This window comes from Neopelma chrysocephalum, unplaced genomic scaffold (assembly GCF_003984885.1).
Source record: "Neopelma chrysocephalum unplaced genomic scaffold, ASM398488v2 Primary Assembly neopelma1_147, whole genome shotgun sequence".
In the NCBI taxonomy this organism is placed as follows: Eukaryota; Metazoa; Chordata; class Aves; order Passeriformes; family Pipridae; genus Neopelma; species Neopelma chrysocephalum.
The window spans coordinates 10,337,028-10,355,102 of NW_020897809.1; the positions used below are offsets into that span (position 1 = coordinate 10,337,028).

The 18,075-nt window shown below is 40.7% G+C and overlaps 1 protein-coding gene across 1 annotated transcript in view; it reads left to right on the plus strand.

Moving 5' to 3' along the window:
- Positions 1-18,075, plus strand: part of PTPRG (protein tyrosine phosphatase, receptor type G) — a 405,524-nt gene that overhangs the window by 335,083 nt on the left and 52,366 nt on the right. The window contains exon 13 of the mRNA XM_027700470.1: positions 110-242. Within this exon, the coding sequence (XP_027556271.1) occupies positions 110-242 (133 nt within the window). The remainder of the gene's footprint in view (positions 1-109; positions 243-18,075) is intronic.

Here is an 18,075-nt window from a genome sequence, read left to right on the forward strand (position 1 = left end):
ACTCATAGCATGTAAAATGGATAAGCTATTTGTTTTGTTTACACGTTTTTCTGTACAGTAATTCTTTTTTCCAGTCAGTGATTGGTTTTGTTATCTGTTTAACACGCAGCTGGCAAGAACAGCTCCAGCATGGCCACGAGACCTTCTCCTGGTAAAATGGAATGGATCATCCCACTCATTGTGGTCTCAGCACTGACCTTCGTGTGCCTCATACTCCTCATCGCTGTGCTTGTCTACTGGAGGTGAGCCTGTTTCCTTATCATTGGAAACTGATTATGATTTAAAACACATTTCAGGTGGTGTTTTTAACGCGGCCCTGTGGTTTTTATTTTATTAGAAGTTATGGTGATAGATGCATTAGGTAACTCTCTGGATGCTAAAACAGCTTTGTTGGCTAACTGTTCAACTGCCTTAAGTATTGATTTTTGTGTCATGAAAATGGGCTTGGTAGGGCTCCAGCAATGGTAGAGCCAGCTGTAATGGTGACAAATATTTTCAAAATTAGTCCCTCCAAAATAGCTATAAAAAGTTATCTTTGTCTTGGCCTTCAGAAAAAGTGGTTGTGGCAGAAAAGCCCAGTGAGACTGGCTTTGGTTCCATGGGTGTCTTTACCACAAAACCCTGTATAATCTTAAGCAGTTCTTTCCTTCCCTTGACTGCACTTCAAGCAAGGGGGACTAAGCTTGTTTCACATTCCATAGGGATGCTCTGAGTCAGAGTTCTTTAGCATTGGTGAGGTGTTCAGAAGTGTAGCCTGCAAGGTCTTGAAAGTAAAGATTGCCTCACACCAGTGGACATTGCTTCAGTGGTGGAGACTAGGATTAGCATCAACAAATCCATCTCCATTTGATTTAGAGTAAATTAAAATCTGCAGCACCTGCTTAAGTCAGAACCAGAACCCAAAGACACCTCATTTGTCTGGAAGTTAAAATTAACCAAGGATTAGTCACATACAAGGTATTTAGGAATTATTTGATTATGTGGGACACAGGAAAGTAGCTTTGATGAGAAATACCATTCCATTGATCATTATATTTGCAGAATCAATTATAAAACTACCAAGCCATTTTTCAGTGCACCCATTTCACTGACAATTAATTGGCCAAATTATTGAGGCTGAGAACATTTGAAATAATTAATAAATAGATGACAATAGCCTTGTGAAAATAATTTCTATTAACATTTCCAAATAATTAACATCCTTGCAGTAAGACACTGAATAAAATTGCAGTGATATGTGCACACAAGCTGAAATTAAAAAGGTTCTGAAGATCCCCTTTTAGTATGTTGTGTTTCAATATGTATTTTCTTCATTTGAAAGACTGAACTTGGTCACATTCACACCAGGCAAGCCCTGGAAGGATATGGTATATCCTGAAGCACTGTAATGAGGGGTTTGTAATTTTTAGCTCATGTTGATACAAAATGCTCTTCTAGAGAGAAAACGTTTTGAAATGCAGTGCTAACAGCTATTATCTAGAGGAATGTTGGTACCTCTCACTGTTTGCAAAACATTTCCATTTCTTTGCAATTTCACTAATGGATCGAGAGAAATAATGGCAAAATTAGTGTTTAGTGAGCTCAAAAGAGTAACAGTGCCATCCCTGAGAAGATATTAAAGTTGGAATGTACTGGCTTAGTGACCAACAGTTAGAGACTAATTTTTGATAAATATTAGTTTCTGTTATAGATCATAATATTAGTCTAGTAAAATTAAGGTATGCTAATTAAAGTTAAGTACTTTTTATCTTCAAAATTCCTAACCATCCACCTCATAAACTTTTTATTTGCTTTGTAATAGCCAACACACACATAAATCAAAGAAGATAAGGGAACAAAGACTTTAGCTGAAACCAAATTACTTTTCCAGTAGTGTGTTATTTTTGTGTATGGACAATAATTGTTTATTTACTCTCCATAGCATGCATCAATAGTTAACATTCATCAGTGGCTTTGGTAAAACTTTGAGTTTGTAATTAATACCCTTGAGAGCCGTAGATCAGGTTTTTTTGCAAAAAAATGATACTAAAAAAGGTGGAGATTAAAAATTAATATAGAATGGAAAAAATGTCATGTAGCAGTCAAAGCTTTTTGATAAACATAAAGCGACAAATTGAGAAACAATAAACAAACTTGAGAGCACGTATGTACTAGCTTCAAAATAAAGTGTATCTACCTTCTTAGTTCTGAGGACTTTTAACAAATACAGCGAGTGTATTGAAAAAATAAAGATGTGTTTTAGGATAAATCAGCAAGCAACTAGAACACAGATTGTCCACAGTAACATTTCGCATTGTGCAAACCATGTCACTGGAGCGGCAACACTGCATTTCATGTGCCCTTTGCAGTGTGATTGCCTTTCCTTAGGAAAAAATAAAATGTTTATCTCTGTTAGTGTTTTAAAGTAAGGAAAAAAAATTATTCACAAACACTGCAGAATCTAATTTAGAAGTTTGAAAGGAACAGTGATTTGGGTTTTCGGGAAGAAATGCTTAGCTTAAAATGTAATGGGCAACAACATATGGAATAATTTGCTAAATAACGCCATCAAAGCAAATGGCATGAAAACGAGTTTGAGACAGATATTTCAGTAAGGGAAACACGGTATTGAAGTGCACAGCAGAGAAACACTTGATGAAAGGATAACCCTCAAGGGGACAGGCAAGCTGGACCACGGGGCCTTTTCTTGCACAGCAGTTCTTTGTTTTGGTGTGAGAAAAAGCATTACAAAATAAAACCCAGAGAACTAGGAAAAGCAGAAGAGACATAGTTACCCTTTGGCAATACATTTTGAGGGTAAAACAAATGATATTTTCACTTTCGCATTTTTGAGCACTTGTGGAATTAGATGATTTGAGACCAGAGGTGACATAAGCAGAACAATGAAGCAGAGAGAAGCCTTCTGCTTGTTTCCCTCGCATCAGTGCCCTATTATCCAGGGACTAAAATAAGGAGTTAGGGAAGTTTCTTGTGAAGGTTTGGCAAAGCATTTATCTCTGTTTGGACTCTTCGTAGCTCATTCCATGATACAGCAAAGAAATAAATTTTGTGAAGATGACTTGCTGTAAGGAAGCTTCATTTTCTGTTCCCTTTATTTGAACAGGAGAGTGATAGGAAACAGTCATTGTTTGATGAAGCTTTTCCTTTTTTTATCTGTTGAGCTTCCATGCTGTGTTCATTAGAGACTCCTTGTAATTGAATATATTTGGAAATGATCTGTGCTGTTTCTGAACGAGACTACCTTTGCAGAGGTAATTTGCTGTTCTCAGTTCCTTTTCCATGTGGATCTTGGACAAATGGTGAAAGAATATGACTGATGTTGAGGAGAAAGGGTCACTTCCATCTTTTTCACATGGTGGCCATCTCAGTAATGAAAAGGGATGGGAACTTGCAGGCAAACAGCAACTCTGAATTACCTTTCTACTAAAGTTTCCTGAATTCAGTACTTTTAATGGCACTGCTGTGCAAAGAGGGATGTGTGATTTTTAAGTTGGTAGAGTGGAAAATAAACTAGGTCAGCATAATGAAGCTACAAAAATTGCGGTGCCTTTTATCCCAGAAAAATGAGGAGAGCACAATCACAGGGTGACCAGGAGCCTTCAGATCCACGGGGGCCGGGTGGCAGCTGGGCTCCCTGGGCAGGAGGGACAATGACAGCCGTAGTTTCAGTTGGCTTCTGTGCATCTTTGATTCCTCTTGAGGAAAAGCTGGCCTGGCTGATCCTTGAGCTGTCACGGGCATGATGAAGGGGACTGTTGCTCCCAGGACCTCTAGAGCTTGAAACTGATTTCTTTTAGCATCTAGTTGAGAATTTGAGTCTTAGCAGACAGAAAAGATGAGGAGACCAGATCCTTGTTTTACTCACCATATGGATTCACCATTCGCTTCTGCAGTGGCACAATGGTACTTTTTCTGCTTTCTTTTCTTACATATTAGTTCCTGAAATTGTGTGCTATAGGGACAACCACTGAGTATTCTCGAGAACTGTTCACTGGGATTTTAGGATCTTTGCTGGAGCACTGCTAGCTCATCTAGAGCCTGTTAAAACGTGGGCATTGAGAGGTACAGTTTCCCAAGCACATTATTTTTGCATTTCTGGGCATTTGTTTTGCATCTGTGATTTTATACCCAGACTCACTATCATGAGATCTTTCTGCAGTTCTTCAAGGTCAGTTTAAAATTTGACTTGGGTTGTCTTAAGTCTTTGCCACTGTTACTCTCACAGTCTTTTCTGTGAGCTCCGAGAACTGCAGAGTGTGTTTGGTAGTGACCTCCAAACTATTTAGGGATTGAGTGTGACTTCAGTTTTTTTGCAACAAGGCGAGTTCCTATAGTATGCTGAGCCGTAATATGGCTTGAAACGTGTCTTTTCTAGAACTTCCACTACATTCTGTTGCCAATTGAACAAGTCCTGAGTATCGACACTTAGGGGTAAACCCAGGGTCAGTGTCACTTTCTTTTTCACGGAGATGCAGGAGGGTGACTAGAGCTGGGAAATCAACTGAAATACTTTCATACACAATAAGTTCTGTCATTTTGGGGGGAAAAAACATATTTTAGGAGGGAGTGGTGACCTTCCACTGTTTGTTTTCCATTCTGAGTTTTAATCTAAACACTACAGTCCTATAGACTATGGTTTCAAAGGGAAAAAATAAGCAGAGAATATTAAGAAGCAATTAAGATTTTAGAGTTTAGCCAACAGCAACTTTTAAATGGGAACTAAATTATAGCCATTTCTCATTTTCAGCTAAGAGGAAGAAATTAATTCATGACTATAGCTGGAGAGTTTTCTTTTTCTTTCTTTTAAGCAGATACCATAATTCACCTTGAATTATTGCCACCATCAACATTGTGATCCTAAAGACAAAGCAGGAATATTGTATTGCATTTCTTATTAAATCAAGCTGTTTATACAGTGCTAATATGTTTACATTCAGGAGGGATTTTTGGAACAACACAGCTGCTGCCTTTCAAAGAGCAAGCAAGCTTGCGTTGCTTGTTTTATAGTCATGCGTGTATACGAGACAGCTTGGGAAAAAGATGTCTTTAATTTTCCTTAGGCAAAACCCTGTAGAATTTAGTAGACAGTAAGAGTTTTCTTAGGTTTTCGTTAAGCATCCTGTCAAATTGAACAGAATCCTTGGGACACGTCCTGTGACAGAGCCTTGTGCTTCTCTGGCAGTGCCTTTCTGTGCAGAAGAAATTACATTGAGCACCAGGAGATGCAGGTTCTTTTTCTGACTCAGTCATTGATTTTCTGTGTGACCCGGGGCCAAGTCATTTACGGGTGGAGAGTATTGTTGTTGAACTCAGTGGCAAAGACCTCACTGGGAGCAAGCTCAGGTGTTCAATATTTCAGCATCTGAGTTCTGACACTGGTAAAATAGCACTGAAGAAGGTTGGTCAGCCATATTTGTAAATCAACTTGTAATACAGAAATGAAAGCTTCAACATAAGCCCAAGAACTCTTGTATTTACCATTTCTAGTAACCGTGCCTTGGAAAACTACCTTTTGGTGTTAAATTCCAGGGAACTTGCACAGCTCCTTAGCTAAGACAGTGTTAAAACTTAATTGGGGGGAAAAAAAATAACTTGTGCCTGTAGCAGGTTGTAAAAAGTGCTGAAATTGTTATTCGAACCTATCTCTAGGTTTTATTTTATGAGTACACAATGTGTTGTTCATCTACTGTACTGATTGGAAAAGGAACATTGCAAATTTACAGACCATTGTAAAATTGTTTGCTTACAATGATAAAAGCTCCTTTCAGCTTACTCTGAAATATCTGTGACTCTGCTCATTTCTCACTCATGGAGGATGCTAGGTGGTAACACTTTCTGAGACCCTGGGTGTTAATTTTAAGAATGCCTCGGGTGCAGTTGCATGAGTATTTATTTCAGCAGCAGCAGTTCATGTGGCATCCTCTGTTCCTGCCCTTGCTCTGCCCTCTGTGACCCCAATGCAAATGTTTGTACAACCATGTGAGAAGCTGGATTGTGAAACAATCCATGGTAAAAAAAAAAAAGAAGAGAGGGGCTTTCGTGTCCTGATTTAAACCAGATTAGCTCCCAGTCTGGTTCATGTAGTAACCAGACAGAGCTGGACCAGCCAAACTGAGGGACCAGCACGAGGCAGGAATGAAGAGGATGGATGGGGATGTTCACTCCGACACTACCCTCAGTGATGCCTGAGGATCATGCCGAGGTGCTTGTGCTCAGCTTAGGGATGGCTGTGCCCCAGAGCACAACTCGTGTCATCACAGGCAGAGAGGAGAATTAGCCAACAAGGGCAAGAGACTTCCTAAGCCAGAAACAGGCAACACCACAGGGACACGAGGGGAAACATGGAGGTGAGTGGCATGCCTGAAACTTCTTCCAGCTTCAATGTTGCTTTTAGTGCCCAGATGTGCCCTGCTCATATTGAACGGGGCATGCCTTTGTTTTCCTCTGGGAATGGCCACATCTAGTCCCATATAATGACAGACAGGCTCAGGTGGATGGAAACAGGGCAGATCACTGGCTTGCAAGTGGGGTGCAGCCCAGCCTGATTCAGAGTCTTCTGATGTCCCTGTCTCAACCCAGACAATGCAGGAAAAGCACTTCAGCTCTTATTGCAGAAGATCCAGGTTTTATGTGATTTTGACAGTGCCAGAGGTAAAGGTACTGAATCTTGGGCCCTTTTGTGTTCTGTATCTCAAAGTGCTGTTCATTTTCATTAAAAGAGAGCAGGCCTGTGATCAGCTCCCTCTTATCCCACACAGGGAACTGAGCACATCCTTTGTGCTGACTCAGGCAGCTCACTTTCAAGCCCGAAGCTTAGGGCAGCTGCCACTTGCTTGTTCTGTCTGTTGGTATCATACTTTGAGCGCTCGTCATTCTTCAATTACGAGGAAAATCAATATGAAAACTCCTCTGACAGAATCTGTGCTCTTTCATCCAGCAGCATACAGCCTGGGGCAAGGGGCCGAGCCCACAGGTAGATCCACTAAGACCAAATCCTAGTGATTCACTGCTGTTCCTCCCGTTGTCGGCTCGTGGGGTTTTACCGTCACCTCTTGCAGGGAGCAGAGCCTGGCTGTTCCCAAGGGTGGTGAGACATGGGGTTGGCTCCCTGCTGGAAAGGCTGAGGCAGGGGAGCACAGGACCTGCACCCGCAGCCATCCCTTCCCGACTGCTTGCTCATAACCATTTCCCAAATGGCTACTTCAGGGCCTTTTTGAAATCACAGGAGTTGTCAGTTGTTATAGTAACGGACCCCCTGCTGCTGAATTGGCCCCAAGATGCCCATTTGGGCTTTTGAACAGACTAACTCATGCTCATTAGATAAAAAAGAGAGAGAGACAGATTTGCAGATGGAAAGTTGCTTTTTAAGCATGCTGGATGATCTGTTAAAAGCTTGACTGTGGAAAGGGGCATGTTCTCTCATTATATGCCTGTTACTTTTACTCTTTTTTAATTAACACTAGTTTTGCTTTTATCGCAAACCAGAATTCTGCCAGATTCCCCTTTCCTCTCTGGTGAGGACGGTAGTGCGTTGTTGCTTTACAAACCAATATATTTTGTCTTGAGAAGAACTTGGAGAAGCTTAAATGCAGATCAGTGGTGATTTCCAGAACTATCAGGATATTGAGAAAGCTCAGAAAACAGTACTTTTAATACTAATTATAGAGCATCAGGAGCAAAATCAAAAATCAGTAAGCACCTTCTGACCCAGGAATGTCCCCTTCCAAGATTAGGACAATCTAGATTTTGCTTCAGGTTTAAACCTGAGCCATCCCACTGATGTTAACAGTGTGTTAACTTCTGAATAACTTCTATCAGCTCCATCAGACCTTGCCCTTGTAAATTTGAGTTCACGTGACTGAAGAACCTGTAGCATCTTAGAGGGGCTCTCAAGGATATGCAGTTGCAATAACAAGTTACTTCTTGCCAGGTATTTGAAGCCAGCTTCTTCCTGTGTCACATATGCCCAGCCTTTGAATTTCAAGAATCAGTGTTCTCCTCTCAGCTGTCCTGTCAGTGAAAAGCAAATCCAGGTTTATAGCAGGCTGGTGTATCTCCAGGTGTAAATAAGAGAGGACTCTGGTTGGCTTTATGTGATGTACCTTTTCTACAAGGAAGATTGTTGGATCAGGTGGGCAGGCAGGGCTGTTAGCAGGGAGGGAAGGGAAGTGAAAGGTGTCTGCAAGGAATACGTGACCATATGCACCCGTTGTGCTGGGAATGAGGGGCCTTTGGCTTAAATTGCAGCAAGAGGGAAATTTGGGTTAGACGTTAGAAACAGCTTCATGATAGGAAAGACAATAAAGTAGTGGCCTGTAGAATTTTCCATCATTTCTAAGTTCTAAAACCAGGTTAAGCAGCTCCAGTCAGAAGCACCACAGGAGTCTGATCCTGCACAGGAGCTTCTAGGCCTGTTCTCCACAGCTCTGTGGGGGGAGTTTTAAAGGAAACATGTAAGTGTAGGACAAGAGGAGAGATGGTGCAGTGTGATAAATTGTCCTGTAAATCACAGGCTAGAGCCTGAAAAAGCATTTGAAAGACACAGTTTAAATGCATCATGTTTAAAGTGGATAATGTGAAGCTGATAAAAGAGCACATCTAAGATTTGGGGGGAGGAGCAAGGGGGGGTGCTAGCTTTGGAGAGAGTGAAAGGAAGATACAACTGGGCAGGAAAGAAACTGCAAAGGCAGCTTGCAGAGGACAACTGTGTCAGGAGACCCACAGGTTGGTGGAAAAAAAATCTGTTTGGAGTTTTGTTCCATCTGTTCTCCTACAGCAGGGAGCCTAAAAGTAGGGAAGAGTTAAGAGTACAACAGTGATTTGCAGTTTAAAAACAAAACAGAGGAGAAGGGGTTGGTGTAGCTGCAGTTTGTTGCCCCTGTTGTGTGTTCCCTAAGGCACCATCCAAACTGCTCCTGTCAGTATTGCCCCGTTGGCAGCAGCGAGTGCCACTCTGAGGCCACCCCAGTGCCAAGGGCAAAGATCCTTTGAGCAAACACCCAGGGTGGCTGAATCAAGACATCCCTGGAGAGACTGGATGTATTTTCATGCACAGGAGATAGGGAGTGGTGATTGTTTGAAGAACCAAAATTTCACAGCTGTGAAACCACCCATCTCAGCGCTGGCAATCCTGGTGCCTGCTGGATTGTGATTATTTTAACAGTGCCTTTAAATGAGAACTCTTACTCTAAAAGTGTTTGTAGCATGTGGGTCAGTTGTGTGAACATCTTTCTGCAGGCACTTTTATGGATGTGGCCATTGAACTCAGTGGGAGCCCAGATCAGCATCACCTTTATTTTGAAAGATAATGTCAAGCATGCAATCGTGAGCCAAACAACAGGAGAATACGTGCTTCGGGTGTGGAAGACTAGAAATATCAAAATATCATCTTGGTGACCTTGAAAACTCCCAAACCCAGAAAGTATACTTTTTATTTTTAGTTTGTTAAAAGACGTGTCCCATAGGAGCTGAGACGTTGGTGCTGTGCTTTGCCCACAGGCCCACCCCTAAGGAGGTGGAGTTTACGCAAAAGTATTGGCAGCAAGTTGGAAAACTGCTGTTGACACCTCTCATCCCTACTTCGTTTAGTGGTGTAGCCAAATTTTCCCAACATTTACAGAAATACTTTCTTCTGCAGAGAGAGCAGAGGAGAACAGGCAAGGGCAGCTGAGGTCAGGCAAGGAGGGATCTGCAGCACGGCTGCAATCGATCTTTGTGTTTCGTTTCTGTGGAACTAATTAAATGGATTAATTGCAGGCATATTTTTTCTGCAAATGCCTTCCCCAGTGCTGGTATAGTGGTGAGATCTGGAAAAAAAAAGAGCAACATTTTATCTGTGCAGTTACTGGATTAAAGGTAGTTGTTTATAATGCATAAGTTTGAATAAGTTTTAAATATCAAAATATTCTTATTAGGCTCCACTAAGAACAGGTTGGTAGGTGCAGAGAAATAGTGTGCTATGAGGAGTGTGGCTTTTTTCATAACTACAATGGTAAAGGATGCCAGGCTGGAGGATACCACTGGCTTCTCGTAATCATCTATTAAGTGTTTTGTAAGCTACTGTACAGGAAACTTGTATACAACTTTAAAATTTTTGAGCTCTGACTTTTAAAGCTCTGAGAGGTATTTTAAAAGATAAATAAATTTCACGAATGCCTTTTGTGAAATTGAATCACTTTACAAAAAAAAAAAAGACTCTTTCTCAAGAAAAGGGATGCATTCTTTATCTGTTCCCCTTCTCAGCTCAAAGAAACAATTTGTTTACTTGTTGTCATTTGATCTGTTGCTAGTTTATGTTTTCTATTGATCTGTTTCTAGTTAATATATTTTCTAATATCCTTAGTATGTAAGAGTATGTGTTAAAGCGTATACAGGTATCTCTGGAGTAGGTTCAGAGCTAGAGGAATGTCTCGGACAAACTGTGAATGAAATATCCTATAATACAACTAGATGTACCCTGAGGGAACAGTATACCTCTGCTGTGAAACTGTGAATTAACCACAGCAACCAGATAAATTATATTTTTTCTCTCTCCTTGTAACCATAAAATATAGCTATTGAAGGGCCCTGTGCTGTCCTAAGTCCCACAGCAGCATTTGGACTAACATTAGCACCAGCTATTTCACAGCAGGATGTGGTCTGAGTGTAAAATTATAGGGTAAGAATATTAAATCAATTCAGCAATCTTAACTGCTTGGATAAATACTGGGAATCTGCAGACTAGTAAAGCAATAGCAAACAGGGGTGGACTTCATTTTACTGTCCTTAAAACCTGTGCAATTTAGGAAAACCCTACACACAGCAATGCACAGCCCTCCTTGTGCTGCTGTTACAAATGTTGCGAGTACGTCAATTCATTCAGTTTGTCGTAGAACGCTGAGTTTGTTAGTTTAAAATAAAACAGTTCCTCTATTGCTATGAACAGCATGTGTTTTACTCTACTGACTTACAGGTTAAAATCCATTTGACTTCTAACTTTTAAGCTGAAACAGGCGTAGGCGGCATGCCTGGGTCTTGATCGGTGGGTTGTTTCATGCTTTGGAAATCCTGTCTTTTCCAAAATAGAACAAAACTTTTTGAAATGTTCTACAAATTGACTTTTATAACGTAATAGAAATAAGCCCAATTTGAATTTTTTAAAGTATTGTTAATGTTTAAAAAGAAAAAAGAGAGATAATAAATCAAAACATTTCTCACTAATGACAAATGTTCTATTCCCCGGAGGCTCAAATTTGGTTTATGTTTTCTTTCTGATGGAGTTATTGAGTTAAATGGATGGATTCCAGCACAATGATTCACTCTTCAAAACCACTTTTTAACCACCATCAGAAAGTTTCCAGTGAGTGCTGGTAAAATTTTGTAGCAGCATGAGTTTATCCCTCTCACCCCCGTGTTAAGGACGTTTTAAGCTGTTATGGATGGACCTGTGGATGGGGGCTTCTCCAAGTCATGTGTAAAGGGATGTCTTTCCTTTTGCACAGGCATGAGGCTGATGATCCAGGGGCTCCTCAGCGTTGGCAAATCCCTCACTAGTAGTGACTGGAGATAGGAAATGGAGTTTTCCCCTGCTGGTGGATATTAGGTGTAAATGTGGGGTTTGAATGGGAGTGAGAGCACAGCCCTCTGCAAAGCAGGGAGAGGGATGGCATCTCCTGAACCCCTTGCTGAAAGTTCCCAGTGAAAGTTAGAAAGAGGCAGTCCTCATACCTGCCGTATTACTTTAATTTTGGTTTGCTTTTTAATAAAAGTTCGGGCCATAAATGTACCAGAATGTTTAGTCTCCTCCCGATCATACAGCTCCTTGTTTTTGAAGCATTCAGCTGCTATTTCAATCAGGGACTAAATGGGTTGGCTTTGCAGACTCTGAAAAGCAAACTGCAAATGCTGGTTTTGTCAGTCAAGGCTGAGTCTGGGCTTCTTATCCACAGAACCAACATTTACACAACAGCAAAAAAACATTCTCCTGGCTCCGATGTCATTACAGGCTTCATATTCATTTGAATGAACTGATTTTTCACCACCTTCCTCACTGTTATAGGTAGAAACAAGCCTTTTAACTTAGAAGGGCTTTTCCTGCAATCTGTTTATTCTTCAGCAAGCTTTTCTGTAGGCTTTGCATGACAGAAGTTGAAGTCATGTTTTCTGCTAATACCTGGTCTCCCTATAACTACACAATTGTCCTCTGCCCTTGTTCTGTCTAATTTTGGGGACCAGGAAGGGGAAGGCAGAGAATGATTAACAGCCTATTAAGCATCAAGGGCATTTACTTAGTTTACATCTGTCAGAGTTACTGTGGATGTGTTTGTGATATTGAGGAGTGTATAAACTTTATATTTATCAACAATAATTCCTTATTAGAAAAAAAATCTAATCTTAATTAATAATTAAATCACACCATTTGCATGCACAAATTACCATAGTTTGACTTGGGTGCTATTTAATACTGAATCTATCTAGGAAAGCAATTCTATCTCTGTGGAGATCAATCCTAAAGAATAAAAAAGATGAAAAGATTTTTAAAACAATTTGAGCTAAGAAGGTATTCTCTTGTTTTTTTCCTGAGACTATGGAATTAAAGTTTCTGCTTTCTAAAGGAAAATGTAGTCATTAGGAAATTTGCAAATGGAAATTAGCCTGTGTTGGTCTTCATTTTTATTTATGTCATTAAATGCAGTCTTTAATTAGCATATATATTATTCATGTTTCAATATAATCCATTTTATAAGTCCAAGTTCAAATATAAAAATCAAAATGGGCTTGATGCACCCTATTGTTCACATGCAAAGCAGTTAACATAGATGTAAAGATATGAGGTGAATTGAAACATTCATATTTCATAAGGATGCAGTCTACGTTTTCTGAAATTATGGCTTGAACTCTTATTTTTAACTTTTTCTCATTTGCATACATATTAGTCCCTGTTTAAATGATGTGTTAATTCTATTCATTAGACTTCAGTGAATGCTTCTAACTCTCCTGATAATCAAGCACAGGTCCCTGGAAAGCAAATTATGGACTTCTGTGTTGCAAACTCCATTGTAAATGTGACATTTATCACTGCAAAGCCAACTCCTGTGGAGCACTTGGCTGCAGTCAGGAGGACAGAAGCCTTTTTCTTCTGCTTATGGTAATGATTGTCACCTGTGAATAAGGAGTTGGCACCAGCTCCCTGATGGCTCTTCAGAAATGGTTGGGCACTTCACAACTGCTTCACAGTCTTGATGGTAAAAATGCCCGTTCAGCTCTTTGGGGGAGAAAGAATAATTTGACTCAGGTCCTCACACAAACAGCTTTAAGAAAATGGATGATCAAGAATCTTCTGTTCCATATAACCCGGTGGTGGAGACAAGGATGGGGAACCTACGTGGGCTCTGCCGCTCTCTGGAGTGTGTTTGGCTGTCAGAGCAGGAGCCTGTAGGCTTGGCGTTGCTGCCTTCCAGATATTCTTGTGCTTCAAATTCTGCAAGGAGAGTAGCCCTAAAAGCAAAAGCACGAAGGTTGCAGCAGTGCAACAGGAGCCCATTCTCCTCTCTCTGGTTTTCTGAGCCAGACCGTGTAGCAAATGCGGGAACAATCTGTGGGAAGAAGAGGGGCAGCAAACAGTATTGGAGTTAGATGTCTGCTGTTGCATGGTGATCTGCCAGGCTGTGTCAATTAATCTCTTTATTTTTAGATATAAAAGCATTGTTATCCCATTGGTAAACCCGAGGTGATAAGTTCTAAAGGTTTTATGTTGATAGGGTGAGCCCTGAGTGGTGCCACACAGAGAGTTGACATGTGTGCTCTGGTTACTAAAAAGTTATTGGGAAGAAGAAAGATTTTATATGGCATCTCTGTGAGGAAAGGCTTGACATCTTTAAAGGCCCATCAGTTTAGATTCCATCTGTCTTTTTGCAGAGCCTGGACCTTTACAAAAGCAGCACTGATGTACAGTAGGGAATCATTTTAGCTCCTTGTGGTAGCAGGTTAGAGTTCAACATTCCCTGGTTTTGTTAGCCACAGAGCTACGTGGAACAAGTTCCCTGTTGTATAGTTTAAAGGTATAGGTGGAGACCACTACTACCTGTTGTCTCTGCAGCATAGTTTTATTTGAGGTGCACAGAATAAGAGAGCAGAAGAGAAGAAATCACTGCATTTGATAGACATTGTCAGCAGCTGCTTTGTCTCACCGTGTCTGAATGTGTAATCTCACTCTCAGGAGCATTCTGCGTGAGAAGCAGCTGGACACTGCTGAGCAGAGAAGAAATGCTCCCATTTCATGAGCTTTGGAGATAACCCAAGCTGCAGCTGGGCCCATGGGGAAATGAAAAGTCTGTGTTTTAGTCAGACTGTGATTGTGATGAGTGGCAGTGCTGTCTACAGAATCTGAGCTTGCACTTGGATGTCCTCTCTTTCCCTAGCGGTGCTTCCTGGTACTGAAGGTGTGCAAGAGAATCCCTGAGCTTTACATCAGCTTTTTTTGAAACACTTAAACCATCTTCAGCCCACTGCTCCATAACTCTGTGGACAGTGAGCATGGGGTCCAGTGGGACCTCTGCACTCTCAAGCTGGGACAGGCTGTGCTAATTCCATGTGTGATGAGCACAGAGAATCATGCTGAGGAGAAGGGTTTTAAACTAACCTTAGCCCAGGGCTTAAGGTTATCCACAGTTCTCAGTTTTCTGGGTTTGGTTTTTTTATAAGCCTGGAAAGTAGGCAGCTCGGCTCATGGGGAGATAAGGCATGGGATGAGCATTTCCCTTCCATTCCTTCTTCCAGCACTTTTTTCCCTTGGTGTACCAGATACAGCAACTGCCCATCCCAGAGAGAGATGTATTGGCAACCTCACTCCTCATTCTGTTCTGGTGACTGGATTAACTCTGACATTGTCATTGTTCTCTAACAACCTTTTTGTATTTACTGAGGTTTCTGCAAAAGAGGAATTAAATTCATATGGGTTGGGTGTTTTCTGTTACAGCTCATGTTCTGTTTTGACCTTCCTGGCTTCACATATTTTCCCCTTTTAAAGTTACTAGCTGTATCTGAGATCTTAACATCAGTGGGCTATTTTGTGGAAATGAATATTAATGAGATGGCTGCTGATAGCACTGTATGGGTAGAAACAAATGCTTTTATAATAAATGGAATTTAATATTAATTGAGTGGTTTGGAGTTAAAGCAGAATATAAAGTGACAGGCTCATGGCACAGCAAACTGCCCTTTGCAGGAATCCAATTAGAAGAGTGAGCAGCAAATTTTAAGCAAACTTGCTATAATCACATGGGGGCAATACAAGAGTGGAGCATAATTTGGAGCCTGGGACCTGTCCCCTTGAATGTCTCATAATTTCCATGAATCAACATTTAGTTACTATGTGGTGCCAAGTCTGCATTATTCAGCTTTTTCCTGGCAATGCTGCATCCCATTGCTCCAGTCAAACCAGAGGGAGACAGTATGTTTTGCAATAAAAGGGCACATCAATTAAATGCACTGTGTTCTGCTACATGTCTGTTGGAGAAGTGACTCATTTGTTAGCCTCATGAAATTACTTTGCATTGAAAATCTTGTGCTGATGTTACAGCGTTTTGCCTGATCACTTGAAGCTGTTACCTTTGCCATTTCCTCAATGAGACTATCAAGATGTGTTCCTTTTCCAAACCACAGTGTTTGTTCATGACTTGGAAAAATAGATGATTTGCTGAGATGTGCTGTACATAAATAGTTAAATCCTGCCTCGAGTAACCAAGTGCGGTTGTCACAGATATATCTTGTGTTATAAAGAGTGATGTAAAGTATTCACTGGGTTTGAATTGTTCAAAAATAATTTCTCTAAATATTATGTATTGTTTTCATCTGGCAGATGGAGTTGCAGAAGCTGCTATAACAAGAGTTTGTTTGTTGCATTTCAGACAACCTGGATTTTGTGTGAAATTAGCTCAGAAAGCCTCTAAAAGGAGGGCACAGGATGTAAAGTGAGGGTGTAGGAGTGATAGCTGGGGCAGTGCTTCCAGGCTGATGGAGAAGCATGTGGAAAAAAAAAAAACAACAAGGAGCAAGTCAATTTATCCATTCTGTCAAAATGGCTACGATCAGCCAGGAGGCAAATGAATAAACGGATCAACAAGTATTTCACACTTGTGTGTTCTCGACAGGAAATCACAGATCTGAAACCAAATGTCTGGGACAAAACTACCAGAAATAGTGGCAAAATACTCTGCTGTTTAGTCTGCATTTTAAACATTTTTAGCTCACAAAACTCCCTGAATTAAAGCACTAGAATAAAACAAGAACTTGTTACTACCGTTCCCAGCTATGAGCAGAGATGAAAATATTTGGGGTGGGTCTGACAGCAGGACTTTAGTCCCCACTGGAATCTCCCCTTGCCTGCACACCTGGACACGGTGATGGCTGCTGTCTTTCCCGCTGCCAAGCTCACAGTCTGATTGCTGCACTGATGGCAGCCAAAGCAGCACCACAGATCGCATCAGAGCAGGGAAATGAAATGCATGAATACAGCAGGAGGAAAATGGATGTGACTTGCTAGAGGTGTCAGGGCTGAACAGTTCACCCAGGAGATCTACGTTCCTCGAGGACAGCGTGTGTGCCTGTGCAGCCACGTACCTTCATGAGCTTCAAGGAAAGGAAATGCGGAGCCAAGAGCGTGTGTTTAATTACGTGTCTCCTTTCTGAGCAAGTGCCTGTGGATCCAGGCACGTTTCTTCATACTTTAGGAGGAATTCATGTGTTCTTCCTAAGATGTGAACTGCAGTTCTTGTGGGCTTTTTTCTCCTTTTCCCCGGTTCCACATTTATCATTTATAACCTACATTGAAAGGTTATAAAGAGCTTAATAAAAGGTAGATTAAAGCTCTAGAAGTAGATCAAATAAAGAGAACGGTCCATAAATAGAAAATATATTAAACTGTATCTCGTGTTAAGGGCTCTAATAATTAACGTGGGTTGACTGAATTTCTCCCGTTTTGCTTATCTGCAATGAACTTTTATCTTATATCAAAATGTTCTGCTCCTGTGATTAGTAGCTGTTTCCACACACTGATTAAAACAACAGGAAAGCAAAGTTTTTTTGCCTGAGTGCATACTTAGTGAAAAAGAGTTTGTCATGAGGATGAAAGCAGTCTCTAGTTTTCTGTTTCTAATTTTCAAAATAATATCAACTGATTTTTTAAAAGCAAAATCTCTTCTACATCTGCTACTTTATGATTTTTCAATTCTTGACTGTTTTGTATAATTGAGAGCCTGCTAATAGACATTGTGGTAATTTTTCTGATATGCCTCATACTTTGAATCCTTTCTGTGTAAGAAATGTGTATTTCCTTGGCACTAAAATTCAAGAAGCTTTGAATGGGTTATAGGCCTGAAACTTCAAAGTGTCCTTTTTTAATAAATATTTTGAAAAGGGAACTCTTCCTCACTTCATTTCACGCACTGTCAGGATCATCCCTCTAGTCTCCTCTGCCTCATGGTGTGGTGGATTCTACCTCCATTACTTGCTTATAACTCTAGATTTTTTCTTATGGCTTATTTGGTCTGTGGAGATGGTAGTTTAAAATATATGTTGTTGTTTTTTTCTGCGCTTCTTTATTATACACAGGCATCTGTGTATGCTTAATGCTGCTATCTGCTTTTTTGGTATTAATAAGATTTTTCTTGTAGTTTAATTATCTTGGGATTTGTTTATATTGTTGTTGTTGATGCTATTTATTTTTTAGAAACATTCTCACAGAAAATACAGCAGTTTAATCAACTGCTACTGGAAGGGTCCTACTGATGCGGGGGCTTTTTATTGTGATACATTAATTGCCCTGGGTCTGTGGTGTCTGGCGAAGGGAGCCCAGTGGATTTGTTCACAGCACACTGACTGCTTGACTTAACCAGAACCCCACTTCAGCAAACACAGCTTACTTCTCTGCAGCACAGTGCTGTTAGTGCAGAGCTGTGCCCGGGGTAGTTATCCCAGCAGATAAGGAGCGCCTGCACATCTCCTGGCATCTGACTCGGGGATTTTTCCAGAGCTAGTTGGGGTTGTGTTCCACATACCACAGCAGAATACACAACGTGGTATTTCTCAGTGGTTTGG